The sequence below is a fragment of the Trachurus japonicus genome, chromosome 11 (genome assembly GCF_045865225.1).
Source record: "Trachurus japonicus isolate A0001 chromosome 11, Traja_1.0".
Taxonomy (NCBI): domain Eukaryota; kingdom Metazoa; phylum Chordata; class Actinopteri; order Carangiformes; family Carangidae; genus Trachurus; species Trachurus japonicus.
This window is the reverse complement of record NC_140917.1, coordinates 20,836,047-20,858,436: the sequence shown is the minus strand read 5'-3', so window position 1 is coordinate 20,858,436 and position 22,390 is coordinate 20,836,047. Positions and strand designations below refer to the sequence as shown.

Here is a 22,390-nt window from a genome sequence, read left to right as displayed (position 1 = left end):
TCATCTGACATTCAACTATTCAACTATCTGAGGTGGGCTGCTGCTGACACCAGCGTTATGTAACTCTTCATATTCCACAGTGAGAGCGGATTAGGGTGACAGGCAGGGCAGACTGGCTGCAGAGACACAGTGATGATCTGTAATCTCACCATAGTGGCTCCGGCTCAGTGGCTACGCCTCATCAACTAGATCACAGTCACCGTGAGTGGCTACTTTACCCAGGACATTTTTTAAACACTGGGCCTTTTATACCATTCATAACACAGACATCCTGCTCTTGTAGCAGTGTGTTTATATTATGGTCCAGATATTACCGGATTTAAAATAATTGAGATTGACAGTTTTACATACAGTATCTTGACGTAAAGTTGCTCTGAACTGACGTCATCTTTTTTGGGGGGCAGGTAGAGTGGGTGTGGATGATAACATTGAGTGAGTGACAGCAATGTGTCATACACACAAGTTCCCATGACACAAGTAGGAAAGAAAAAACAACAAGGTGTGTGTGTGTTTATATTAGGTTGAAGCAGGTGCTGATCCTATAAATAGGCTGGAATGCAACAAGGATGGCACAACAGCAGGATGGTGTTCAACTTTACCTGCTGAGTCAAAACTGTAAGACATGCTAAGCGGTCGCATGACTGACAGATATGCCCATGTTTGGAAAAAAAAAACAGAGGAAATGGAAGCAAAGAAGGAGAAAAAGAAATCCATGAGAGTTAAAATGGATGATGAAGACAGTGAATCATCCAAATTTATAAAATGTTTATCATTCACATCATAGTCCGTTTCTAAAAATAATAGAATTTTAACTTTTTAAACAGGAAATGTTTCAGAAAACGTGTGTTGTCCATATGTATGATTATGTAACAGCAGCTGTATGTTATCCTCCTAAAGCCCTAAACAAAGGGCATCTTGTATTTAAAGTAGTATGGTACCGACTGGGAAAATAATTGAAATTTTTTATCTGATCAAAGCTTTTAAATACTTTAAAACATTATTTCCAATTGGCCAATTATGACCACCCAACCCTAAGTGACCTCTGCTCTGCTGGGTCTTGTGAGGAAAACCACAACAGGCAGTGTTACATAACAGAGTTATATTATTGTCAATGAAGTTTAAACTGGAGACTCATCGGTCCAAAGAAGTAACAACAACAGTGGAGGTCTGACAAACAACTGATGGCACACAGCTACAGACACAGTTATCTTTGCTGCGACACTTCTGATGAAGCGAACAGATCAATGCGGGAAGAGAGGGCTGTTAGAGCAATCATGACGGATGCGGTTAAGAATGATTAAGTGGAGGTTAATGGTTTTTGTCTTGAGTGTTGGTTCATAAAAAGCAGCCGAAGGTTAACAGCCACACTCACGCAGCCGGGCTTCACTCCACGTACAACAAAAGGGTTCACACACAAAGTACAACTATTTGCGTAAGAAAAGAGTTACGTCCAGGAGGGTGTTGTGTCACTATTTATAGCACGTAAACAACATCATCACCACGTCTGTGTCAGAGCCTCACCCAGACGACTTCTGCGGAGCATGTCCGGCGAGACGGGCCTGAGCTTCCTCTCAGCTTTGATGTCCTCAAGCAGACGCTCATGGAGGCTGCGGGGCCGTGGAGGGTGGGGCTTCAGTTTACGGGCCGCGACCTGCCATGGCAAGCACAGGGGGTGAGCACTTGACTGTGGTCACCATGGAAACCCAAGTGTAATTGAAGATGATCAGTCAGTCTCTAAATGTTTTGCTTTGATGGAAATACATGAGGCGTTAGTAGTACTGCAAACTAGAGATGCACCGATCCGATACCCGGATTGGATATCCGCTCCGATATTGACTAATTAGCTGGATCGGATATCGGATGAATGAGGCCGATCCAGCATTCCGATCCAGTCATTTCTTTTTTATTAATATATCATACACAGCAATACAGTTAAAGCGATCTAGTGTTATTAGTAGACTTTTATTAGTTAGTGTTATTTCTTTTTGCTGCTAATGTACACTTATTATAAATAAAGTTATTTGTTAATAAATAATATTAAGTACATTTCTATCTGTGTTAATTTGTTACCTTTTTTTTAACAAGGCTAAATGTTTATGTCAAGCCTGAAGCCTGATGCCTTCACTCACATGGCAAGGTATACGGTTCATTCATTCATTCAACAGTAGTATCGGTATCGGGTATCGGCTGATACGCTCAGCCCAGATATTGGTATCGGATTGGATCGGAAAAAACTGGATCGTGCATCTCTACTGCAAACTAAACGCTGTATACTTCCAAACAAGAAAATTGCTGAGTGGGGAACAGACCAATGGCACCGAGTTGTGTTCCTACTCACAGGATTGAGTGGCGGTCGTGACCGGATGAAGTCCAGGATAATTTCATGTGCGCTCTTCTTTAACCTTGGAGGGATGTCTCCGTTCACCTGCCATTTACAAACACATGCACTTAACATCATGACACCTGAGATTTCAATTTCACACACACACAAGACAGTGCAAATTAAATGCAAAAGAAGATGTGGGCCTGTGCAGGACCGTGAAATCCTCACCATGACTTTTCGCAGTTTGTAACGTTTGGAGCGGATGTCATCCATCAGCATTTCATAGGGCGTGAGCTGGTATTCAATGGGCAGCGGGTTGTACTGCCGTTCCTGCACCTTCTTCAACTTCACACCATGTCGTAGATCTCGCATCACCTGCACCCAGAACCGTGCCTGATGGGGGTAAAAAAAAAAAAGACACTTGTTACAGCCACATTCACCACCTGTGTGTACATTTTATGTAATTCCCAAAACATTTTAAGTCTTGCGGTGCTTGGCGCAGTCAAGTCGTTCTCCTTACCCAGTCTGCATTTTGCAGCTCATTGAGGTCTTTAACGGGGTCCTCACGTGCGTCTCTCTCCATTTTCCGCAGGTTCTAGTCGAGAAAGGAGGAAGAACATAGAAAGAGGGCGGAGGGGAAAGGCAGAAAAAAAATCAAAATTTGTTTTTTAACCTTATTATATGCTACTCTAGATGTACCAATGTGTCCACAGTACTGGGGCTGGAATTGAGTTAAGGACACTGGGCAATGTGCCCATATTGTCATAGCAGTCTGGTTAATTCATCAATGGATATTGTTTTACATGAGCAGGTCGATATCTTGTCTGGTCCCACAGTGACAGTGGACCAGAGGGGAGAAAATGCAAGTCAATAGTCGAACTAATAACTGCTATTAATGCATGTCTGCTGTATCTTCACTGAACAAGCTGATTATTGGAAGTTCTGGGTTTTCAGATGTCAACTCCTCCCTGTTGATGTACTGGACATGTGCATCCGTCCTCTGTACACATAAAGTCAGCTGCATGAGGCAATCCTCCTGGACATGGGAAACAAGAAGCTACTGTGTGTATTTTTAACATGTTGTCCCACTGTCCTGTCCTAATTTGTTTTTTTACCTCAGACATTAATATGTACTGACTGAGGAAGACAAAGCAGCCACTCAGACTGGACCGAGGGCCTCAGTTTAGCTTCATTACTAACACACTCTAACTCTTCTTCATATTCTACAGATCTAAAAAGGCTCTTGTCTCAAGTTCAGCCCAAGTTCATTAAAGTAACTGAATATAACATAATCACTTGAGATCACTGCTCGTCAGACTTTTCGATCAGAAGTTCCTGTGCCGACAGCCTCGGCTGCTTTCCTCCTTATCATCTTTGCACATAATTCATCCACACCCATCTTTATTGCTGGAACACATTCCTTCACCGCAAGACTAATTCTTTTTCCTGCTTATCTGATCAGTCTCTTCATATAGCTAAACGCTGCTGCCAACTTATCTTACACCCTTTTAAACATGTGATGTCTCTCACTGACACTTTTCATTTTTAAAAAAGGTTTCAGTGTGAAAGAGCTGATCTGCGCTGGCGAAAAAACAAGTGCAAGAAAAGAAACACTCAAAGACAGACTCACTGACTAGCCTCCTAATTTGTAAGCATGTGTGGTACTGTGTATGGTTACTTATTATCAATTATCCGCAGGCATTCAGTGCGACAGGAAGTAAACCTCTGTAGCTTGGTGGTTCCCCCCCTGTAAGCTCCTTAAATTGCTGTAATAATGTTGCACTTGATTCTATAACCATACGTTGCATAAGACTGTTTACATGAGTCATGCGGAAGTCGCAGCCAGTGTGTGCAAGGTACAGTAAAGCTACGCTGATATTAGGCTGCAACTGTTCACTGTAGAGGCTGTGACAGTGTGTTTTTTCATACGGATGATTTTTTAATTAATCGTCTTAAATGAAATAAACAAACTCTTGGGCGAACAGTTGCGCAACAAGCACAAGCTCTACAGGGGATCCCTCATTAATCATACTCCACTTCTTCATTTACAGGAATCAGTCTGCCAGTGAGCTAGTGTCCTGATGCCAGGGTGAGTTTGGCCAAGTTCTCCGTTGGCCTGACGAGGGGGGTCACGCGCAGTCTCAGTCCTTCTGGGACCATCACCGCCGCTTTATGGGCTGTTTGGTTGTTATTGTGCTGTTTCTGGGCACCGCTCAGGCACTTTTCTTTTCTCGGCAACAGAAACCCTGTTGGACTAACAGATCCTAATTTAACCATCTGATTTCTAAAGCAGCCACATACCAAAGCAGAGTGGGAGCCACTGAGGGCAAGAGACATTTGGTACTTTCCCATCCCTGCACTTCTAAACAAACGTTTCCCCTTCCACCTGGTTTTGAGAATGAGTGACAGTAATTAAAAGTGAGTGTCAAACTTACTCATTAAATAAGCACTGAAGACTTACTTGTTATGTTGTTATCAATGATGTCATTGTTTGTGTTTGTGCTCGACTGTTCAGACTTGGCAGTAGCTTACAAGTTCAGGATGATGCAGCAGTTTCTTACCTCCTTTGCACTTTTGATCTTTTCCAGAAAGGTGCGCAGTTCCCGGGTCTCGGCATAGAGAGCGCGACACACAGCCTGGTAGTGACAGGGAGCGTCTGATGGACTGGGCAGGTGGGAGGAACATATCTGTAGATGGAGAAAGGGAAAAGATGGGTTATCATATATATATATTTTGCAAATAGAAATGAACTAAACCTGGAGGCGAATGGGCGTTTGCGGCGGTTGCCCTGCCCCTAAGCTGTGGGACAGTTTACAGGTGCATATCCGGTCGTGAGAGACTTTTAAATCCTCTCTGAAAACTTTTCTCCCAGGCTTTCGGAACTGTGTGAGACAAAAGTTGTTTTGTGTGTTGAATGTATCTGAAATTTTATTGTTATTTATTTTATGTAAAGCACATTGGTCAACCTCGGTTGTAAAAAAGGTGCTCCATAAATAAACGTGACCTTGACATGCACAATAAGCATCATTTAAACTTAACTGACTACATACAGTTACATCAATGCTTGCAACCTTTACTTTTTGGTTTAACTTTTCCTTTTATAATACACATTCAACATTTCAGTTAGACTTGATTGCAAAGTTGCTACAGCTTTCACTTTCATTTAAACCATTGACTTTACATTTTCCATCAAATTCAAATCATATACTAACAAGAAGAGTCTAAAACCATGCTTGCAGCTCAGACACAGCAGTGCTTTAAACAAATACTAACCTAACATTTTAGGTATGCTAACAATGTCCAACATGCTCATCTTAAATTTACTGTGTTATTAACATGCTAACACTTTGTAATTGGCCCCAAATACAAAGCATACCTGAAGCAAAAGGGAATATCATTATGTGGTCATAAAACCCAATCACTGGTTAAATTAAACCAATCAGCCTGATGATTGAACTAGATGAAAACACTTGATCCTGTGAAGGGCAGGACTGTTTGTGCCAGTTTATTTGACAATTTTTTTTTTAACTGAAAACCAAAAAGGTCACCTCATGGTGTCACTAGAGGGAAAGTGAAAGGATCACACGTATACAGACACAACATAACCATCTTCACAGCCAAGTCACAGGTGTGGCTAAAAAACACTGAGAGTGTGTAGTAGTAGAAGTATAACATTCAACAGTGTGTGTGGACCTGCCCGTCCAGTAGCGGCAACATTGCCTGCCAGGTATCACCAAAGCATCTAGAGTTCACCTCTGTGGTATTTGACAGCCATTATATAAAGAGTTTGTCAAAGTAATAGAAGAGCTGTCAAATTATCTCTCTGGCAACAAAAGGAGGAATCCAGATGAATGACATATTTGCGTGCTCTGCCGGTGGGCTGGGCAGGGCCACAGGAATGTCTGAGTCAACAAAAGGTGTCCTCTTCCGTGACGGCAAAGGGAAATTCACAGGTAAAATGATACCACTATAGATTTACTGACAAGACAGAAATGGCACTGAATCAGTAGTTTCCGCTGTTTATGTCAAAAACTATGATCTTTATCAGCACTAAAACAAAAACATATTATGAAAGCAAAAGTGCCAACATGAGTGTGCAGATGTAGCATCAAACCGATGACTCGTGGTGTGTGAAATCTGGGCGAGCCGAGCAATCACCAGCACTAAAACAGATTGACAGTTTTGGTGAGAGGCCGACAGCTCGTCTAGCCACGCCTCGGTTCACTCTATTCCACCGAAGCCCTGAAGAAGACGGATTTGGCACATTCAACATGCAGCTATCCCACGTTTTACTGGGACGCTTCACCAGCCACTCCTGCCATCATTGGTCAGCTTCACATTTCATCAAACCCTAATTGACCCCACCTACCTCTGTCTGACAGAACTGCAAAGTACAGGGAAGGACAGAGGTTAGTCAGGAATGTGCAGTTACCTAATCTGACCATCTCATACCAACAAGTTGCGGTTCACACTCAAGAGGATCATTGTTGGGGTAATTAGGGGCCAGACTGGACCCGCGCTGGCAGCAAACAGACCTGACGTTTGTGTTGTACGCCGGGGTTCATTACTTAGTGGGAACAAGCTGTGAAAGTTTCTAAGCTTATTCTCCCCCAAATACCAGTGTGTTTACACTGCTATAATTACCAGGCTCATATACAGGAGCTACTTGCATGACAGCCTCTATCAGGGGAATTTGTCTGGAGCTGGGCTGGCGATGATGACGTGTGGATTCACTGCTTCGTCTACAACACACCGGATGTAGGAACGTGGGAAAAAAGGCGGGGAACAGGCAGATGGTTCAGTTTTTAAACACATGCAGGTCAGGATATATGAGAATCTGCACATTTAATACGCCTATAGTGACAATTTGTTGCGCCATTTCCATCTGTCATGGATCGTCTTCAGCCTGATCCCCGACTCTACGACTGATTGATTGAATTGTTGCAGGATATTATCAAAGTGTTTTTTTAAGCATTTTATGGTTATTTTGGTAATCAATAGGATAATTGAGAGAGACAGGAAATGGGGAGGCAGAGAGAGGGCAGAATGGCATGCAGCAAAGGGCCACCGGGGGAATCGAAACAGGGCCGGCTGCAGCGAGACTTGAAATAAATGAAATGGAGTCAAGCAGACCAACGGACTGTCACTTTGTCATCGCTCACAATGCACCAGGTAAACCAGAAAACATGCAGCGTAGCTTAAACTGCACACTTTACTAATTTTTGTATTTTTTCCATCCTCACTGACTTGTTTGTTTCTTCAAACCCCCTATCAACATACCGAGATGATGTCTTGATAGCTGCGGATGCTGCTGATTGTGCCGGTGGTGGTGGTAGCGGGGACAAGTTCCTCTTCCTCGCACTCGTCCTCCTCCTCCGTGGCCTCGTAGCCCTCGTCTGGACAGGGGTCGCTCTCTGTCTCTTCGATGTTGGTCATCATATCGATGAGGCGCTCCAGCGGCGGGCTGAGCTCCCGCTCCTCGTTTTCTTTGAGGCCATAGTCCAGAGCTTTGTAGATCATGACGCCCAGCGAGTCGATAACCTGTGGGACAGATGACGGATGTTATGACGGATATGGTTATCGCGTGCTGCTGAGATACAATCGCTTCTTTCAATCGGTTTCACTCTTTTTGCTCACAGTTTATTTATACTGAACTACTGTATGTCCACAAAAGAAAAAGGGAGATTTTATTTTTTTCTTAGAACACAATAATATACATCATTATTGCAACTGTTCACCGCCACACCTGCCCAGCCACATTTCTGTTTTTGGTTATTCATTTTGGTGCAGACATGTTTTTCTAGTCAAATGAAATCAGTCAGGAATTTAATTCTCCTTGACAAGAAAATGTATTTTCTCAACCCTGAGGGTAGTAATTATTTTATGAAAAATACCAGCAAGTTTTCTCCTGTCTGGTATTTGTTTGCTGGCTGTTAAGTGTTCTTTCCAGTTGACAGTCACTCATTTCCCCATGTGTTTTCTCTGCCCCTGCTGCTCTTATAATTACTGCACATCCTCATGAAATGCACCAAATTTCATGGCACCGCTGTCTTAGTTAGATAAACAACTCTTATCTACAGCAAACTGAGTTCACCTGAGCAGACAAGAAGACAGTTCGTGTCCTCAAACCAGATGTGAAACAGGGCCACAGTGTTCCTCCAAACAGCATGATTATTTCCATAATCTGAGGATGATTTCATTTCATCACTACTTCCCCTCATTAATAAGCAAAGTATGACCCATCTTTTTTTAAATTTTTTTTTTTGCAGCTTGTTGTAGCTCGTCTTAATGTCTCTAACTACGACCGGGCTAAAATTGGGACAAAGTTGTTCTTTCACTGCAGCATGTCCACTTGGCTCTGATGCTCATGTGTCCTCCCCTGACAACTAAATCTAACCAATAATCATCAATGATCTCAGGTCAACAAGTGTTTAGCAGTGAGATGAGCTGGGGACAATAAATAAATAAATAAAAATGGACAGCATGCTGAGGACTTAGTGATGCAGAAAATGACTTCGATCTGAGTCCAGTGATAAAGAAGAAAATCAGGTTAATAGCATCTTATATAATATGGACGTAGAGCTGTCAAGTAATCGTTTAGGCATTTCTTATAAGTCAATCCTTTATTTTAACAGTTTTTATGTGACTGATTCAGTCAATAATTACTGTTAGGCTGTCATTTATTCCAGTATTAGTCGAGATACTCCTCCTCACCTTCAAAGCCCTCCACCACCTGGCCTCCCCCCCTACCTGTCTGACCTCCTCATTCCCCACCGCCCCACCCGTGCCCTCCGATCCTCCTCCACTCTCTCCCTGACAACACCCATATCTAAACTCAAATCCTTCGGCGACAGAGCCTTCTCCCGTACTGCACCCCGACTCTGGAACTCTCTCCCCCCATCTGTCCGCGACTCACCCTCACTCCCCACATTCAAGTCCCGGTTAAAAACGTACCTCTTCTCCCAAGCCTATGACCTCCCCTACCCATAGCCGGTCTCTCCATCACCTCGCTCATTAATGTGTCACTGTGTACTGTCTCTCCCTCGTCTCCCCCTGTAGGTCTCTACCCTGTTTCTTTTGTGTCTTTGTAAGCGTCTTTGGGTTATTGAAAAGCGCTATATAAATTAAATGAATTATTATTATTATTATTATTATTATTATTACTACTACGATGATGGTGATGATCTCTACCTATATAACCTATAGATATAAGTGTACGTAAGCTCCACAGGGCACATTCTCCCTCTATTAAAATATACTGTCGCTTGTATCCCTGCAGCTAGTTTCCAGCGCGCTATTGTACAGTCACCTTCAATGTTTTCTATAATATTAAAGACCCACTCCCGTGAAAATCGTGTTTTCTGAGCTTTTCACATGTTCCTGTGGCATTTTTCTTGTGTTAGAGCACTTATCAGCAGAGAAGGAAGTGCAAAATTGCATTTCAGAGTTTTTCTGCCTTCAAACTGCTGTGAACCAATGGCAGACTCAAACTGGCAGTTTCAGGAAGACTGGAGTTGAGGGTGTCACAGCTCCAGGGGAGGGCACTAGTGCTACAAGCTCCCGCCCCGCTCTGCATCTGGCTCAGAGGTGAAAGCCTTCACAGCTCGGTGTAGCTGTTAAGGTATAATAGGTATAGCTCACCTGGTAGAGCAGCTTGCACTGTGAGCAAGGACTATGCACCAGTCTGGGATCGAATCCCAGTGTGGAGTTTTACGTTAAACGCGCTGAATCTGTAATTGTACAATGTCCAGCTGTCAGCAAGCGGGGGGGTGGGGTGCGAGGAGGTGGCTGGGCGGGTGCAGAGCAGCGCAGTCTCCGCCCACCCCCCAGAGGTGCATTGCTAATGTGCATGGCTAGTGAGCTGGTTTTAAAATGGCCGAAAAGGGTCGCGGGAGTGGGACTTTAAACAACAGGGTTGTGTCGGAATACAATTGCTGTGGATACAGTGTTTGCAGTGTGGATATACCTAATAGAAACTGCTGCCTGCTGTGTGTTTGTTTCTGTTGCTCTGTGGTCAGATCGCTCGCAATGATGGATTTAAGTTTCTGTTTTTACAGTCTGCAACAGGTCACAGTCATCTCACACTGTAGAGGAGGCTTACAAAACAATGCAATGGCTGCAGTAAAGAAAGAAAACAAGCCTTATAGTATACTCCAAATAAAACTATTAGACTATTAGTCCTGACTAACACTGACTGATTCTACATGACTGTGTTATTCCATTAAAACAATTAATTCATTAATCAAAGAGATCTTTACCACACTATTATTAAACTGAAAATGTCTCTGATCAATTATGTTTTCGATTATATGTGACGTTAAATGTAGTCACAACAATAACAATAACACCACCTCAAAGCATCTTCATAGTGGTTTTGTTGAGGTAATGATGTGATCACCTATCGGCGCTAACATGTGCTACATAATGCAACTGTATGTTCTTATGACAGGAATGGCGCCACATTGTTGAAAAAGGGAGGTGTCCAAAAGCAAAACAAAGTGGCTGTGGGTGAAACTGGTGCTGATGGGCATGGCTGCTGCTGGTGCCAGGGAACAGTGTGTCTAGGTGTGTAGCACACAGAGGGGAGGGGTGTTGACTCAGCACAATTGCCTCATTGCCTTCAGCAAAGGAGGATAAAAAATCATTATGTGATTGACAGGACAGCGTCGACGCGTCTTGTCTAAACTAGCCTGAGCCTTAAGATGTCTGTTCCAAACATTATTATATCATAAAAACCTGAAAACGTGTTAATCACAGCTCATGACAAACCCAAGAGCAGGTTTTGACAAACCTGTTTCAGGTAAATTACACAAAGGATTTCAGCTTGACTGGGACTTGACCTCATACTGTGCTCTAGCTCATGCTGATCAGTTAGAAAATTACTTAATTATTGTGAATATGACTAACTAGCAAACACTCAGTGAGCAGCATGTGCTTCTTCATGACAGCATTAGCCTATTATCTAGAGACATTATTAAGACACATATTTTCTGCATTAAAATCGAGTTATCAATTAATGAAATCTAACCACTGTTACTCAACACGGAGCCGTTTTCAACCTTGTGTGGTAAAACTTGGAAAAGCTGCAGGGTTCACTGCCAAAACAAGTTACACCTCGAAGCATTTTTTTCTAAATTGCTTTATTAAGGTACTGAAATGAGCTCCGGCATGTACTGTGTAATGACACTAATGGACTATAAGTTCCTCTGAAGAAAGGAATGAAGCCACAGCAGCAAACCAGTGCATGTGTTTGCACATTTCTCAATGTTCTGTCAATGTTGTGTTTTGTTTTTTATATGTATTTACCTTAAGCTATTCTCAACCCATAAAAAAGGAATTAATCTCTGTGTGTCTATAAACATTGTTTTCACTGCACAGGAATGACTCTGGTCCTGTCTACTTCTTGTACTTGATCTAAGAAGAAAAAGGTGAGGAGTTCATGTTACAAAGGATTTGACTTGTGGGAAATAATAAATCACTGAAAATTATAAAACTGAATAAATAACTTATAAACATTTCTTGTTATTCATCTTTTTTTGTGTTGAAAGAGGTTAACACAGTTTAGCAGTACACGATGTCATCCTGCCAGTTTTTCTGTATTTGTGTCACTAGAAACTGCCATGGGATTGTGCTTCTCTTATTTATGGATAAATCCCAGATCTGTCTGTTGGCTCTCTCTCTCTCTCTCTCTCTCTCTCTCTCTGTCTCTCTCCAGTGCCTGAAAATACAAATGCGATGAAGTGGAAACAATTTTATTGAGAATTTCCCCGACCCTAATCTGTTGTATTTATTCTGGGCAACGATCAATTTTACCGTTATCATTTATCAACCATCTCTATGTGCAGCTGATAATCCTGTTCCAGGGCTAAAATGAATATCCTATTCCTTGGTGTCTTATTATGTAACCTTATAATCCATCTGTAGGACAACATGCGCTGTAATGGGAGGAGGTAGCAGGGGATGCTGGAGTGACAGACGGCACAAACGGTCTCATTCATGAGCCATCTTGGGCGTCTTCTTACTGTGCACTGAAACATGTAACAGTAAACCAACATTAATAATCACGTGAGGGAAAAATCCTCTTGAATCCATGTCCAATTTAAGCAAGTTTCATTAGTCTATGTTTCTAAATGAGGAACATGTGCTCCACTGGCGGGGCAAAAGCAGATTCAGCCAACAGTTATAGTTTAAATCCAATTGCCCAGCCAACACAGAAATGACTTGTAATGATCAACTATCCAGTGGCTCAACAGTAGCTAGAACATCTATTCACTCAATCTTATGTCTGGTGCCCGGGCTGACTGAGGGGAGAGAGAGAGAGGAAGAGAAAAGAGGGGAAAATTCAGCTTGATTTTCCAATTACACATCACAATCTCATATGGAGACTTGTGACTCAGAGGAATGGGGCAAGGAGGCAAAGCAGAGGAGGAGCGTGACGGAGGACGTAAGTATGCGGGTAAACAGTTGGTAAAGACAAGCAGATAACCCACTGCTGGGTCTCAGGTACATGTTTTGTAGCGAGCCGCTAATTGAAGTCAGACTGACCCCACCCGGGATAGGTGGATGCATGCCACAGTGGATGAGACACACAAACACATGTTTCCACCGGTGAGTCTCAAGTTAACCACGACTCGAGTATCACGTAAAAATCGCCTACGTTTCCAAATGCGTCTTAAACACCCAGATGACTCATCCTGCTACATTTCCTAAGACAAAGAATAACAGTGAGAAGTATAAGCTTAAAATATACACAACTCAGAATCAATGTGCAAATCCTATTGAAAACTGTATCTTTAACTCCATTTAGAAAATACTGCAGCCTCCCTCACCAGCTACGTTTCTCACGCTCCGTTAACAAATAAGCGATACTGAGCTTGACATTACTAACCGAGGTAAAAGATGTGATTTTCCAACAATGACTTATTTTATACGAGCGAGGCTCCACTTCCCATGCAGACCGGAGATGCTGCATCTTGAGAATCAATGACGAATACAAGAAGAATCTTTTACTCATGAATAACCTTTGTCTGCTGAGGGAAGAGATGTGGTCATGTCAAATCCTGAACATCATAGCCCGAGTCTAACTAGTACAAAAAAAAAGTAAAAAAAAGAAAGCTAATACATTACAACATATGAAAAGAAAATCCTTATCCCTTTAGTGCACATTTTCCTCAAAGCACGACCTTCTTAGTGCCTTAAAATAAATAAAATTAGGAGTAATGTAATGTTTTTTTCCTCAACTTAAGCAGCTAAATGGGTCAGGCTGTACACTTAAACACAGGCTTTTTGATGACCAAACAAAATAAGAAGGGATATGTAATTTGAAACATCTGTTTGGTGTCCTCCCAGGCCAAGAATCTCACAGAAGCGAGCGAACAAGTTGGGTCACTCATGAGTAAAGTTACAACTCATGTGGCTCCAGACCTTTAAGACTGTGTGCTACTGTGTGGAGAGTTTTTCTGCCTGTGCCGTGTTTGTGGCCAGAACCTGCTTGGAAAAAAGTTATTTACATGCAGACTTTATGATTAGATCAAGTTAAATAAATTGAGTGTACTTTATGTTTCAGTTCTGCTGTCACTGAGCCTTTAATAAAACAGCAAAATGTGTGTCAAATTGCAAGGGCAGTGTAGTTGTATATTGAAGCTGGTCAAACAGAACAAGACCACGTGCCTATGATCGGTGAAGAACCAATGAGTCAACCAGTGCGCAGATGGGATAAGAATGAACTATTTGTGTGTAAGAGCACCATTAACTCTCTCACACAAGCACATGAGAAAGGAAACAAAAACCAGGCTTATGTACCGTTGGATCCTGCAACCAGCTCAGTTTGTACAGAAATCTAAAACTACTCCTAAACTCAGTATCACCATCTCACCGTCAAGCTGTATTTGTTACATACAGGCCATTGTAAGTGGCCTGACATCACTGTTGGGTCTGCCTTTACACCATCACGCTCTCTCTTTCTTTGCAGTTACAGCCCGAGGCGTCAGTGTGGCCATCTGAGTTCACAGAGCAGTCGGATAAGCAGCCTTCAGCATTTTGCTGCAGTAGTAGAGCAAAGCCATCACAACACAGACAGTTACATAACCGGCGCTAAATCTAGAGGCCTCTCACTGCAGGAGCGGATGCTACGTCTCCTCCCGGGCCGCAGCATCACTATCATCAGTCATAGCGGGACAGAAGATGATGCTGCTCTTTCACATCTCGTCACGGTCCAAAAAAAAATCTCTTCATGCTCTTTTGTGGGTGGAAAAAAAAAGGAAACTGTTGAGTTTGCATCCAAGTCGACTGAGGACCGAGACAACGTCCCCCTGCATCAAACATCCACCTTTGACTTTGTGTGTCATCATTCCTTAACCATCCATGTGACGTACGGGCATAAAAGCTGAGGAATGCAGGGAGGGAGGACTGAAAAAATGTAAAACTCACAAAAACACTCACAACGCATGACACTGTGAACCATCAGTTATTCAGAGCTCCACAGTCTTAGCAACACATGATGCACTTGTTGTGTGTGCCAGAAAAGATAAATCCACAGAAACTAGTTTGCATCACTGAAGCCCTTATTCCCCAGCTGCAAAATAACCCAGCTCCTTCTTATTGAGTTTATCCTGAAACACTGTAGGACTCAATCAGACAGACAGGTTTTTTTTTTTTATGACTGAGGAGAAAAACCTGGCTCCTTAACACAAAACAAATTTGTCATCACAAAACCGCTGAGGAGTTGCTGCAAAACATCTGAGGTATTCATCTGGTAATTTCATAAAGTTGGTTCACTAACGAGGAAACTTTCATCTCTCAGGCCTGACAGGAGGGGGAAAAAATGAGGAATAGATTTTTTTTTTCTCTTGTGGATATAAATAGAATACCCTGACTCACATAGTTCGATCGACTCAATAAACTGGCTTTGTGTTTGCTGTGAATATCCCTATATAGGCAGAAATGTAACCTTGGGGACTGTAATCTAAGATGCATGGGTGCTTATGTGTCACAAAAATCAATTGAGTGATTAGGAATAACAGCGCGATGTAACATAATGAGGTCACTGATACATGTCGGGCATACAGGGATCAAACTAGGTGCCACTCACTCACTCACTGCAGGGACCGAGTCGACAAACAAGCGTGCAGACAACTGACCCCGAAAAAATCTCACTTTTCCTCCTCTCAAAATACTCACACTGACATCAGAGCTGACAAGAGTGCGAGTCGGTCTTGGTAGAGACGGAGCTCATAGTCTCCAGAGGCTGTTGTAAGGGAAGATATGCACACACACACTAAACACACACTCAACACAGACGCCTCACATGCAGACACATGCAGCCACTGTTCAACCAGCTGCAGCGTGGAAGCCACTACTGTACACTGTACTATACTGAGACTCAGCAAAACATCCAAATACAGCCCCAAGTTTAAAAGGATTTGAATTTGACTGAAAATAAACAAAACAAAAAAGGAACAGGTCTGAGTGAGAAACACAAGGTTCAACAATATTTCACATAAAAAAATAAACCTGAGCCACCTACTGACCGACTGACTGGCATCTGAAACTCAGTCTATCAGGATCCATTTCAAAATCCAAGGCTTTAGCTTTAGTGTATTGTGTTGGCAAACTAATGGTCTTGGCCCAAAATTGAGCTACAGGGGCGTGAGTAGATCTGGCAAACTGTAGAAGCTGTAATAGGATACTACAACTAATCTCACCTTAATCTTCAACAGGGGACAAACTGGGTTAAGCTTGTCCTATAGGACGCAACATAAGGTGCACGTTCCACATAAAGAAATCATTTTCCTGCAAGACGTATTCACCACCAACCACCAACACGATAGGACAGCAGCCGAAGAGAAAGGCTACGTGACCAAATTTAATGTAAGAAATGATTTGTTTTGTCACTGGTGATGATTATGACTTGATGCTTTGGTGTCAGCGAGGGAAAGTGGGTCAACACTAACCGAGTCAGTGATTAGCTCCAAAACACTCAAGTGTAGAGAAGTAGTGGTATGAGAGTGGTTAGCTGGCTGACTCACCTACTTGGGTACTACTGAGACACAACCAACACCAAGCACAAAAACATGAGACACACAAGCCGATGGCCAAAATGTGGCCGAGGAAAGCGCTTCTTTGAATTACCGTTTAAAATGGCAAAACTGTGTTTATGAAGTGGCTGCGTGTATTAGATCAATTTCCACAAAATGACCTGAATGGAATTGGGTCACATGGAAAAGTGCCAGGCCAAATTTACAGATCATCTAGTTCATGTTAGCGGCTTCTCAGAAAAACAAAATTACACCAAGCAGCACACAAAAATGAGAATTTTACAAAACAAGTCTGCAACTTTAGTATCCTAACAACGACAAGACTAGAAAGCCGCCAGTGATCAGAAAATCAGCATTTGACTTTGATCAATGAATAATAGTGTACACATGAAACATTTAACACGTACAGTAAAATGATAAAACAAGACATTTTAAGATGATTTGTGGGCGTCTAGAAACTGTAACACAATGTCAATATTTACTGTTATTTCAATGACCTAATCAATTGAGGCAACAATAGGCAGATTAGCTAATGATTTAAATTATACTTGCAGCAATACGTCTGCCATTCTAATATTTACTGCATGCAGGGGCAAAAATATCTCCAGACTTTTGACAATTTCTCCTACAACTCCACACCTGGCACAAGGGAAAAGTCAGGGATCATCCATGTCAGTGAGCTTCATTCTCTGTCTGTCCAAAACTCTATGATTTGTTAATTTATTTCATTTTGGACCGAAGCAGTTGACCAACCAGCCGAGAGATTGAGACCTTCATCCTTTTCCAGCATGCAAGTCTCAGCAAAGCCACCGACTCTGACAGAGAGCTCACACAGGTGACAGCTGATTTTATCTGTGTTCAAGCTATAGATCAATCAGCAGGACTAAAATGAAAATGTAAAACAAGGTGTGTACTCAAGGTTTAACCACACACAGGGCTGATTCTGTACAATCATCACACTGATATCCAATAACAATTGTGCAAGGTGTTATTTCAATGAGACCAGCAACAGGCAAACACCCACTGTCTATTTAGCAGTCCAGCATCATTAAAGATACTGTAAGAAGTAGTAGTAGGTGATGAGCAAAGGTTAAAGTGTGAGGAGGGAAAAACACCCGTGCTTAATATTTTGACGTCAACAGTTCAGCGGCGAGCCGAGTAGCCACTATTCAGCCATGAGATTTCACATCTGTTCTGACTGTCAGCTGAGGCAGAGGAATTATTTCCAAATAAGCCATGCGGAAACACACTCATGCTGTGCATGCCTGTGATCACATGAACTAACAAGACAAACATGAAAGTGGATCTGGCTGCTCAGAGTTGTTAAAGAGACTCAGTAGAATTAGTCTGTGTGTACACATAATGAATCCTTCAGAGCGAGACTTCCCCTCCCAACATTATACACTGTAACCTACTTGGCCAAACAGACACTGGTCTCTTCACATGCTCTTGGCGCTGGTGTTTTAGTGTATAATAATTAAAAAATGGGATGCACTCATGAACAAAAAGAGAGGGACAGAGACGTGCTCTTCTGCATCAGAGTGCGGCACACACAATAACTTCAAAACTAAGTAGAGAGAGTGACATTTGTATGGAGCTCAGCTCACTTCCACTCACTCATGCGTAGTCCATCACAGGTCAGGGCTCAGTCTGAGGAAAAACACTTGAAAGGATGCCGTGCATGTTGTTTTATTTGAATGGGCAATAATGATTTTTTCCTGGTTAAAACTCTCTGCACAGGTGCTGAAAGCTGAGTTTATGTTTCTGAAAGTTTATTTTGTGCCTGCATATCAACACACGGAAGGAAAAAATCTAGGAGAGTAGATCCCATTGGCACCTGCTGAGAAGTGACATCTAGATTTTGACTGTGCTGATGTGGCAGACAGATTAGATTTATATCCGTTTCTAAAGAGAAAAAAAACGTAACATCCAAAATTTACAGCTTTCCAGTTAATGTTTAAATGTCATCTTGCTCTGGCTGGAGGCAGAGGGAACAATTTTCTTCAGGTCCTCACAGGCCTATTTTTGGTGTGATTGCGCACTAATAGCATCCGCGGTGGACAAGCTGTGAAAACAGATTCTGAAATAGTACTGCCTGAGTCAGCATGACAAGTGAACTAAATGCATAACAGATTTGAAGTCAAAGGAAATCAGACAACTGCATTAACCCAAACTTTTATGTAAAAAGAAGAAAGAAAAAAAGCAGAATATATCTTGAGTATCATAAAACCACTGAAGTGTAGTTAATGTAAAACTTGGAGGCTGATTAGAAACTTACCGCTAATGACGTGGGTGCCGATTGGTATTTATCTGCAATGACAGAACATAAAGTAAAAATGTATTAGTTACACCCAGTAATGCTGAGAATGGTTATTACTAGCACAAGTAATTATAGGTAACAATCAACCAACATCGCAAACACACCCATTGAACTATAATGTGCATTTACTGTACAATTATACAAGGTATTTTCAAGTGAATGTCGCACACAGTGTCACAGAATATAAAATATTAACTTCACGTGCGAGAGTGGAGACTAGATGTAGCCACACAGAGAGAGGAGATGTAAGAGAGCAATACAGATGACTAGAAAACGAGTGAGTGAATAAATGATCGTGTTTTCTCTGCAGCCGCTGCACACGCCGCCTGAGGCAAAGTGAGGTGTCAAAACCTGCCACAGGGGGCTGCTTGTGGTAACATGACAGTTCATGCATGATGGGGGGATTGGGGTGGAGGGGGGGCGTCTAACCACTGCTCTCTATCCATTATCCTGGAAAGCTCTCTCAATATGGAAATAAAAATAAAAGCAATACCTCAACCTTGACCGTCTGTGACCTTTCCAAAAACAAATGACTGCCTCCGAGGCTGAATGTGGTGCATTAGCTTTTGAGGTTCACTCCAAATCTGCTCTTAAAAAGTACAGAGGATAATAAGAACCTATATGGACGAGAAAGCAATCCTTCCTTTTTCCATTCTGTTGGAGCAGAGACATAAACCTTTGACAATCTTATCTCCTGGTCCAAGTAGCTTTCCAATACATATCTCACATAAGATTACCATGCTGGGTACAAAAGCTAAGTCCCCCCCCTTTCACACACTGATCAATTTAATACCATACATGACGTGTAATCACAAGCAATCAGTGCTGAACAAAAGATGACGGTTGGTGAGAGCAACGTCAGGGGTTAAAGTACACCATACACACACACACACACACCGTTCCAGAGTTTGAGATTAGTTGACCCCGAATAAATGAGACACTTTGGTCTGAATGTGAGCGCCACAGAGTTTAAATTCTGTGAGCGGAGGTAGTGATTGAGTCATTTCCCATTACACGACGAGACTCTTGTTTTTCTTTTCCCTATAAAACTAAAAAGACATGTTGGCAGATATGTTTCATGGTGTGGCTCTATTTCGTATAGGTCACTATAAATTACAACCAACAGTCAGGAGAAAAAAAATAAACATCCATCCACCAGCGGTCATCCTGGGAAACACTGGGTCCTCTGTTTGTCCCGGCAAAGGGAGAGGTGGCTTGGCCAGGGCCCTTGTCTCTCCTAGGGCAAGTAAATCACAGAGAGCATATTTGGAGCAGTGGGCAGTGTCACCCAGACGCTATTCAAAAGAAAAATCGATGTCTGTGCCACTAAATAGGTTTCACAGAGAGAGAGAGAATGAGAGGGGGATACAAACGAGTAGATTGTTATTTATTTTACCAGATAAAATGGCAAAAGTTTGATCTTTGATCCGTCACTAGCCTCCAATCTAATAAACAAATATAGACGGCGCGGATGATCCATCCTTACTCAAACCCATTTGATAATGAGATAATCAACCACATCAACTGCATGAATGAATCTCATTCCAGTTAAAACACTGCATGCACCAAATCAACTTAAATGGAGGAGAAAACTCTGCACTGTAGGTATGAATCACTGAAAATCTTGGGGTAAACAAGTTTCGTCTTGATGCAGCGTTCAGGCATGGCCCTCTTCCTTTAGGCAACGTGGTGGAGTGTGAGAGAATATATTCAGCGGCACGCTCCATGTGAATTGATGGGACTGACTGCAGCAGGGGCGGTGTACCTACATCTTGCATCAATCGAGTCTAAAATAAGACTCCACTTGGACTTCATCCTGCTTATTAGTTTGATTGTGTTTGCAATGCGTCACAAAAATAAACACTTCCTTGTTTGCCGAGGTGACTTGATCCGCTGACCACAGCGGCGGCGGCAGCGTATGGCTCGGGCTGCAGAGCTCAGCGTTTGACGGCTGGTGATCTGGGTGCTGGCCAAACCGTGCCACCTTGTCACTGACTCATGTGCAGCCGGACATACGTAGGTTGCGTAAGCGTTGATTTTCTGCTGGAGTAGTATAACCTCTTAAACTAGCCGCCGAGCTACTGGAGGCTTAATAAGTCTCACATCTCTCTCATCGCCAGGCCTAATAAGAATCAGGACAGGGCCAAGCTGTCCCAAAATACCTCTCAGCAGCAACTCGCCACAGGAGCAGCAGCGACGGACTCTCCCCATAATCTCCAAAACTCATCTGCAATCAGACTTCTAAAAGGCTTCTGCATCTAATCATCACGTTTGTGCTATTTTTGGGGGGTGCCGAGACACTCAGCAGCACTGACTGTATGTGTGTTTCGCACTGGAAGAGTCATTTCCTCGCATGAAAACAAATAAAGCAAACATTACTGGTGGTTAGCTTCGTGTACTGTGATGAATGAGAGCTGGGCCGAGGGGTCAGCTCAACACAGAGATGGTGGGGAGGGGGGATAAGAGGCAGGATAGTTAATAGGTTCCCAAGGGAGAGAGAGAGAGAGAGAGAGAGAGAGAAAGCAGAGCCCTCGGTGCCCGAGGCTCTGCTGACATCCACACCTCCTCCTCCTCCTCCTTCCAACCCAAGATCCCACATTTTGATGTAGTGCAGTTAAAAAGAGACAAGGTCTTTGAAACACTGTCACAGGACACAGATTCATCTTGGTTTTCAAATCTGGGACTATTTTACACCAGATTTACCACATGGTCAGCAAACATAGTCTTTTTTTCTCTCTCTCTTTTTTATTTTAAGTATTTCAACTTGCATTCCAGGTGATAGTCCACACTAGACGGCAGATCCAAGTCAAAGGGGGATGGGATTGCTTTATACTGCCTTTCAAGCAAATTAGTGCTGATTATTCTCATTTAAAAGATATATAATTGGCTTGTGAAGTGTCAGACCCATGCTACAGCTTCATGTTGCTTAAACAGTCCAAAAATCCAAAATGGCATTTAACTTCCTCATCATGGACATGTACAAAAACAAAAAATGTCAAATTCAAGAAGGTCAGAAGCAATTTTTGATTAAAAAGTACTTAAAAGGTTATGAAATGTTGCTGCTTACTTATCTGGTGTTATTTGACTGATCAAAATTTTTTTTATCATCATCATTTATCATTTTTTTCACTCTATAACTAAAGTGAAACACACTGGACCTCCAAAGGCATGCACTTCATCCAGCCTGTGTGCATGCTAGCTGTGATCCTTATTCATTTAACTGTACTAAATGTGTTTGATTGTGTTTGACATGATGCAGCCCACACCAAACACCTGCCCTGAGCTACTGCATCACTACACCTTTAATTCCGTCCCAACACTAACCTGTGTGTCTTTATCTAAATGTCACAACACAACTAATGGGGCTGTTAGCAGCACCATAATGAGTCATCTGTATTTGGCTCCTGACTCTGTAGCTATATACCAAGGTGCTCTGCAGTTTGAATCTACCCTATCACATGGTTCATTGTTTACTGAAGCTAACCGACTGCTGCAGGAGCATGAATTTAAAATACATGCAGCCCCCTCCTCTGTCTGAACGAGCCTTGCTGACACAGCCCCCCAATATGAATGAACCAGTATTATGAACCACCATATAAATACCAGGTTTTGTTGTGATAACAAAATCGTGTAGGATAACAGAGTTTTTTGTCTTGCTCTTTATGATTTGCCAGAGGCTTTGTGGTGATCTATGGTGCATTAATAACGACC

General features: G+C 42.4%; 1 protein-coding gene across 8 annotated transcripts in view; it reads right to left on the bottom strand.

Annotated features, from left to right (window-relative positions):
* The window catches only part of spire1a (spire-type actin nucleation factor 1a), a 29,385-nt gene that overhangs the window by 6,287 nt on the left and 708 nt on the right, over positions 1-22,390 (bottom strand). For 5 of the 8 annotated variants that reach the window (XM_085791657.1, XM_085791659.1, XM_085791661.1 and 2 more), the window contains exons 2-8: positions 18,638-18,669; positions 7,604-7,864; positions 4,885-5,010; positions 2,844-2,918; positions 2,552-2,716; positions 2,339-2,425; positions 1,522-1,651 (exon numbers count right to left, since the gene is read on the bottom strand). In XM_085791657.1, coding sequence (XP_085647783.1) covers positions 1,522-1,651; positions 2,339-2,425; positions 2,552-2,716; positions 2,844-2,918; positions 4,885-5,010; positions 7,604-7,864; positions 18,638-18,669 — 876 coding nt within the window. Of the gene's footprint in view, positions 1-599; positions 642-1,521; positions 1,652-2,338; positions 2,426-2,551; positions 2,717-2,843; positions 2,919-4,884; positions 5,011-7,603; positions 7,865-18,637; positions 18,670-22,390 lie in introns of all 8 variants that reach the window. The other 3 variants (XM_085791654.1, XM_085791656.1, XM_085791658.1) reach the window with 1 other exon arrangement.